Below are 6531 nucleotides of genomic sequence, written 5' to 3'. Positions count from 1 at the left end.
TCCCCTTTTTCCCCAAGCCCGCCCCCTCTTGAGCCTAAAACTTTGCAGCCAGCTGCCACCTCTCTGTCCTGTTCTAGGTCTCCCCCGTTCTTGTCTCGTCTCTGTCTTTTTCCCTACCCCTTACTCCTAGCCTCTGTCGCTCCCCAGGGACTGATGATGTGGCGACCATCGCTTCTGCTGCTGCTTTTGCTGCTCAGGCACGGGGCCCAGGGGAAGCCGTCCCCTGACGCTGGCCCTCATGGCCAGGGGAGGGTCCACCAGCCGGCCCCCCTGAGCGAGGCCCTTCATGATGACGCTCACGGGAACTTCCAGTACGACCATGAGGCTTTTCTGGGACGAGAGGTGGCCAAGGAATTCGACCAGCTCAGCCCAGAGGAAAGCCAAGCCCGGCTGGGGTAGGAGAAAGATAGGGGGCGGGGGGGGCGGAAAGATTTAGGGTTGTAATTTAAAACAGGGAGGCCAGGGGAGGTCTGTGTGGATATGTGTGGGAGTAGCGTTCCGAGCCGAGGGAATGTAAGTGCAAAGGCCCTGAGGCAGGAATAGGTCTGATTTGTTTGAGGAACAGTCAGGCCCAGTGGAACCCAGTGAGCAAAGGGAGAGGGTGGGAGCTGATGGCGGAGAGAGAGAACAAACGGGTGAAGATTTAAGCTCTTCTTTGAGTGAGATGAGAGCCACGGGAGGGCTCTGAGCAGAGGGAGGACTTGAGCTGACTTAGATTTTAACAGGACCCCTCTGGTTGCCATTTGGGGTACAGGCTATAGGGAGCAAGAAGCAGGGAGCCCCGTGGGGTAGCTACTGCAGGAGTCCAGATGAGAGATGAAAGACGATGGCGATGAGATCAGGGTGGAGATGGCTAGATTTCTGGCTGGGAGATTGCGCTCCGATGGGGTTGGGTGAAGGATGAGGGGAAAGACGGCGAGAGGCTGCCACACTTGGCAGAGCACTTGCTGCAACGCCAGGTCCTGTCCTAAGTGCTCCGCAAGGGTTTAACTAATGTATTTCCTGTGACCACGCTGTAGGGTAGGCTCTGTTATTTATTCTCATTTTGCAGCGGGGGAAACTAAGGCATAGAGAGCTGAAGTGATTTGCCCACGGTCGCACAGCCCACGGTCACACAACCGTAAGAGGAGGCTGAAGGATTTGAAACTAGAATATCTAAATGTGCAGCCCATGCTCTTACCATCTTGAACCTCAGGGTAGGGTGTTAGTCCTGGGGACAGAGCCGGCCCCCGACTGATCCCAGCAGAGACTGCTTGACTCGGGAGGGGACAGCGGGGATGACTCGGATTCGACCCTGGGGACTGGGTCGCAGGGGCTTAGGGACTGTGACAGAGAGGAAGACTCATCCAAACCAGCGGCGGGGCGGGGCCAGGGGAGTGGGGAGGGGCCTGGCCTCGAGAGAGAGCGTGAGATGGTACCTACTGGGGCTTGACATGAGACGGGCGAGGGGTGCTCGGGATCCACCGGAGCACGGGAAAGGGGGTGGTGGAAGCCAGGCCCGCGGGGTCGCAGGCGATGCTCCTAGTGCGATGCCTGATAATGGCCGAGAAAAGGTAGGGGGCAGGGGCGGGACGCAGCTTGGCGCCTGAAATTGACCCGCGCATCCAGGGAGGGGGCGGGACAGGAGGCGGGATTAGAAGGGAGGGTCCTAAGACGGACAGCGCTGGGGAGAGGGGCGGGGCCTGAGCAGGCAAGAGAAGGTGGTGGCAGGGGGGTTGTGTGGCTGTGCCAATCGTAGTTGGGAGGGAGTTTAGGACAGGAGCCCTGCGGGCCAGGGGCGCGGTGTGGCTACCTGCCAGAGATGGAGCACGTGCAGGGTGGAAGGGCGAGGCCACAGCGGAGGGAATGGCCCTGGACCGTAGTAGGTGCTTCCTCCGCCTGGGCGTGTCTTGGGTCGCAGTGCCAGCGGCGGTCCTCTGGGTCTCGAATTGGACGTGATCTCCCCAGGACGCAGAGCCTGGGCTGAAGGGGCGGGGCCCTGTGGTGGGCGTGGTCCCAGGATTGACACGGGCCTCCCCCCAGTTTGTGGACGACTCGGTGGACATAATTTTCATTCCCACATGGGGCGGTGTCTCCAGTGGGGGCGTGGCTCCTTGAGGGGCAGAGCCTGGACGAAGGCGGGGCCCCCGTGTGGGCGGGGCCCGAGACTGATGTGCGCCCCGCCCCTGTCCGGTCCGCAGGCGCATCGTGGACCGCATGGACCGCGCAGGGGACGGGGACGGCTGGGTGTCGCTGGCCGAGCTCCGCTCGTGGATCGCGCACACGCAGCGGCGGCACATACAGGACTCGGTGAGCGCGGCCTGGGACACGTACGACACGGACCGCGACGGGCGTGTGGGTTGGGAGGAGCTGCGCAACGCCACCTATGGCTACTACGCGCCCGGTATGCTGGGAGACCCCGACCCCTGTTCCTCCTCACACGCACCGTGACCCTGACCTGTTTGACCCCCTCATCCTGAGAACCTTTAGGCCATTAGCCAGAATCCATGACCTGACCTTTAACCTCTGATCCTTGATCAGTATCGACCTACTTCTAGGACCCCATCACCCAGAAACCCCAATATCTGGCTTATTCTGGCATCTACGACCTCTGTAACCACGGGATAGGGGAACTTCAGATCCTTGACCAGGGAGGGACATCTACCTTCCATGCCCCATCATCCTGACCCCCTGACCTCTGACTTCTCATCCTGAGAATCCCAAAGCTATTTACCCTGCCCCCTGACTCCTTGGGTTCCCTCCTCCCTTTCCCCATGCCCCAGCCCCCGGCCCCCCAGAGCTCTCGTTGTCTTCCTCCTGTGCCCTCACACCAGCCAGTCCTTCAGATACTGCCAGAGGGGTCTCCCCACACCCAGAGCTGACTCCGACCCTCCCTTACCTACAGCCCCCATGACTCCCCAGGGCCCCCAGGAGAGAGTCCCAGCTCCTCAGCCCCGCACCGCCCACCCTCTGGCTGGGTTTTCCTGGACTTTCTGCCCCAACCAAATGGTTGTTCTGCCGTTTCCTGGAACTCGGCACATTCTGCAAACCTCCACACTGCGTACATACTGTTCCCTCTGTTGAAAATGCCCTTTCCCTGCTCTCTGTCCAGCAAGCCGAGGCACTGTAGCCTCCTGCGTCAGAGTGCTACCTGGGGCCCAATGGCCAGTGTGAACTCAAACTCCGTCATTACTGGCCATATGACCTCGGGCAAGTTATTTTCTCTCTAGGAGTAAGTTTCTCCTTCATAAAATGAGAAAAAGCGAAGGAACTCACTTGCTTTTTATGAGGGTTAAATGCAATATCATAAAGAACTTAGCATATAATAGGCTCTCACTATTAGGTAGCAAATATGTACAAATAATGAATATATATCACGTATGATTAATTAGGCGGAGGTCTTCCTGCCCTGACCCGCCCCCCTGCCCTCCCCTCCCCCCGCCCCCCGTTAGAGCTCTCTGTCCTCCTCCTCAACCTCCTGGCGTTCCCTCCATGAAAGCACAGCTCACCGAGCTCCCCTCTTTCCCAGGCGAAGAATTTCACGACGTGGAGGACGCGGAGACCTACAAGAAGATGATGGCTCGGGACGAGCGGCGTTTCCGGGTGGCTGACCAGGATGGGGACTCGATGGCCACTCGGGAGGAGCTGACGGCCTTCCTGCACCCAGAGGAGTTCCCTCACATGCGGGACATTGTAGTTGCCGTGAGTGAGAGCCAGCCCCCCCAGCGCTTACTTTGGGGATTCCAGTCACCTGGTCCTCCCGCACCTTCCCCAGGGAACCCAGGCCACAAGCACAGATCCATGGAGGGCGACATCTTTCATACCTGCCCCAACGCCGCCCCCCTGTGTCACTCCAAGTGGAAGGACTTATACCCACTCCGCCCATGCCTAACTTTTCACAGATTACTTTAAAAATGTAATTATATGTATTTCTCAAATAGGTGACATATCGATGTGGTTAAATACCCAAAGATGCAAAAAAAGTGAACAGTCTTCTTCCCTGCTGTGTCCCCCATCCTGTATCCCCCCCCAAGCGAGTCCCGTCCCCCATAGGTAACCCCTTTCTTGTGTCTCCATTTCCAAGGCTGCTTTAGGGGTCTATGGCAAGGCTGTTTGGATCAAGGGCTCTGAGGTCAGAAGGCCTGGGTTCATATCCCAGCCCTGAAGCTTCCTGGATGTGTGACCTTGGGCAAGTTATGTTACCTCTCTGGACCAGAATTTCCTCATCTTTAAAATGATGGTACCGATAGTGATCCCTGCTTCGGGGGTAGTCAGGGGGACTAGATGAGTTTATACATGTAAAACTGTAAAATCGGCCCGGGGGAAATGCTCATCACGTCTCTCTACACACACGTGTCAATACAGCTACAGGTTAAAACTTCTAGGATTGGAATCACTGGATCACTGGGTCTCCCCCTAGACTCTTGCAAGACCCAGTGTTCCTCTTTTATAGCAGGTAATGTCATAACACTTCTTTTTTCTCCTGAGTTGAGATTATTTAACAAAACCTGACTGAGCATGTTCTGTGTGCCAGGCACCCTTCTGACGCCTTTACCTGCATTACTTTGATTTAATTGTCATGGCAACCCTGTTGGGGTGGCCTGTCATCTTCATTTTACAGATAAGGGTACCTAGGCGCAGAGAGGTTAGGTGACTTGCCCGAGATCACCCAAATGAGATTCGAACCCCAGGCAGCTAAATCTGTGGTCTAAACCAGGGGTCGGCAAACTAGAACCTGTGGTCAAATCTGGCCCGCAGCTTGTTTTTGCAAATAAAGTTTTATTGTAACAGCCATGCCCATTTGCTTACATACGCTACAACGGCAGAGCGAGTCAGTTCCACGTACTATACAGCACGCAGAGCCAGGAATATTTACTATCTGGTCCTTTATGGAAAACGTTTGCCGAGCCCTGGGCTAAACTCTGCTGTCATCTCTCACGTTTGTGGATAGCGAGCGTAACCTCCCCCGACACAGGATTTCAAAACATGAATATTAGTCCAGATTGTACTACAAAGAAGGAGCTACAAGAAAGTCGCTTATAATAAATAATGGGAATTTCAATATGTAAGTGTCTTGTAGAGTTGCCAGATTTAGCAAATAACACAGGACATTCAATTACATTTGGATTTATACCAACAAATAATTCTTCAATAATTGCGTAAGTACATCCCACGCAATATTTTGGACATACTTATACTAAAACACTATTTTTCTGAAACTCAAGTGTAACTCAGTATCCTGTACTCTAAGTATGTCCCAAATATTGTGCAGAACAGACTCATACTAGAGAGTTATTCGTCGTTCATCTGGAAGTCAAACGTAATTGATCGTCCCGTATTTTATCTGCCAACCCTAAAATGCTGGAGACTTTGCCAGAAGACAAAGTGGAATGTCATACACCTGCAGCGTCTTACGATGAGTGAGTCTGAATGTAAAAGTAGGGAATAGAATCCATTTGCTCGAGAACTGAAGGAAAATCAAAGAGCAGAGATATTCAGCGTGTGTCGAAACGGTCTGCCAAGCACATCATGCTCAAACGTAACACGGAGTTAGGGTCTACGCTCTGCCTTTTAAAGGAAAAGACAAGTCTGCCCTTGGAGCATGTGGGCTGGGCAGGAGAAAGATGTCAGGGATGCAGAAAAGCTCTATGTGAATCCAACCTGTGCATCAGGACATCTGGGTTCCCTGGCCCCCACCCGCTAAGTGCAGGTAGGACCCACGTCGTGACATCCCAGAAAGCCTCCAAGTTTCCCACGTGCCTCTGAGAATAGTTATGTCCTGTCGAGACTGCTCCAATGCCTGGCCCCACAGCCACCCCAGAATGAGAGCCTCTGAGAGAACTTCACATCCTGGCCCCCGGGGGTCCAGCCCCACACTGGGAGCCAGCCTCAATGCCTGTTTCTCTACAGGAAACCCTGGAGGACCTGGACAAGAACAAAGATGGCTACATCCAAGTGGATGAGTATATCGGTGAGTGGGACCTGAATCCCTCCCTGAGGATACCTGTCTCCTCCCAAGTCCAGGTGGCGGCCCAATGCATTATCACCAGTAAGAAAGCAAAGGCCCTCTGAAGTGGGGGCGGGGGTGCTGCTTGAGTTCATGCAGCCACCAAACGTTTATTGAGCACCTACTATGTGCCGGGCCCCAAAGTGTTTGTCGATCATCCACTGTATATCAGGTCCAGCAAATCTTTATCAAACACTTACTATGGGCCAAGCCCAGGAAACATTTATCAAGTACTTTTTGTGTGCCAGGCCAAAAAAGCATTTATCAAGCACCCACTGTGTACCAGGACCAGGAAACAGTTATTGAGCACCTACTGCATACCAGTGGTTGAGGATATAGCAGAGACTATCACACACCAAGGCCCTTCCTGGGAGGGTCTAGAGATTCCGCAAAATTGGGGTTCAGGAGCTGCATTTGCTTGCGGCGGGAAGTCAGGGAGCTTGTTTTGCATTTATACAGCAAAGTGTAAATATCTCCTGTTAACTTGGGATGTTGGGGAACCCTTGTGACACCCCTAAATATCCCCATGGCCCTGCCTCTGTCCT

General features: G+C 54.3%; 1 protein-coding gene across 2 annotated transcripts in view; it reads left to right on the top strand.

Annotated features, from left to right (window-relative positions):
- The first annotated feature begins 6 nt into the window (after positions 1-6).
- The window catches only part of RCN3 (reticulocalbin 3), a 10267-nt gene continuing 3742 nt past the window's right edge, over positions 7-6531 (top strand). Inside the window, exons 1-4 of one of the 2 annotated variants that reach the window (XM_011374538.2) lie at positions 7-395; positions 2181-2383; positions 3509-3681; positions 5890-5950. In XM_011374538.2, the coding sequence (XP_011372840.1) occupies positions 154-395; positions 2181-2383; positions 3509-3681; positions 5890-5950 (679 nt within the window). In that variant the 5' untranslated portion in view covers positions 7-153. The remainder of the gene's footprint in view (positions 396-2180; positions 2384-3508; positions 3682-5889; positions 5951-6531) is intronic. The other variant, XM_023520131.1, reaches the window with a different exon arrangement.

Source organism: Pteropus vampyrus, unplaced genomic scaffold, assembly GCF_000151845.1.
Source record: "Pteropus vampyrus isolate Shadow unplaced genomic scaffold, Pvam_2.0 Scaffold250, whole genome shotgun sequence".
Classification (NCBI taxonomy): Eukaryota; Metazoa; Chordata; class Mammalia; order Chiroptera; family Pteropodidae; genus Pteropus; species Pteropus vampyrus.
Note: the sequence above shows the minus strand (reverse complement) of the source record. Positions and strands in the feature narration are given on the sequence as shown.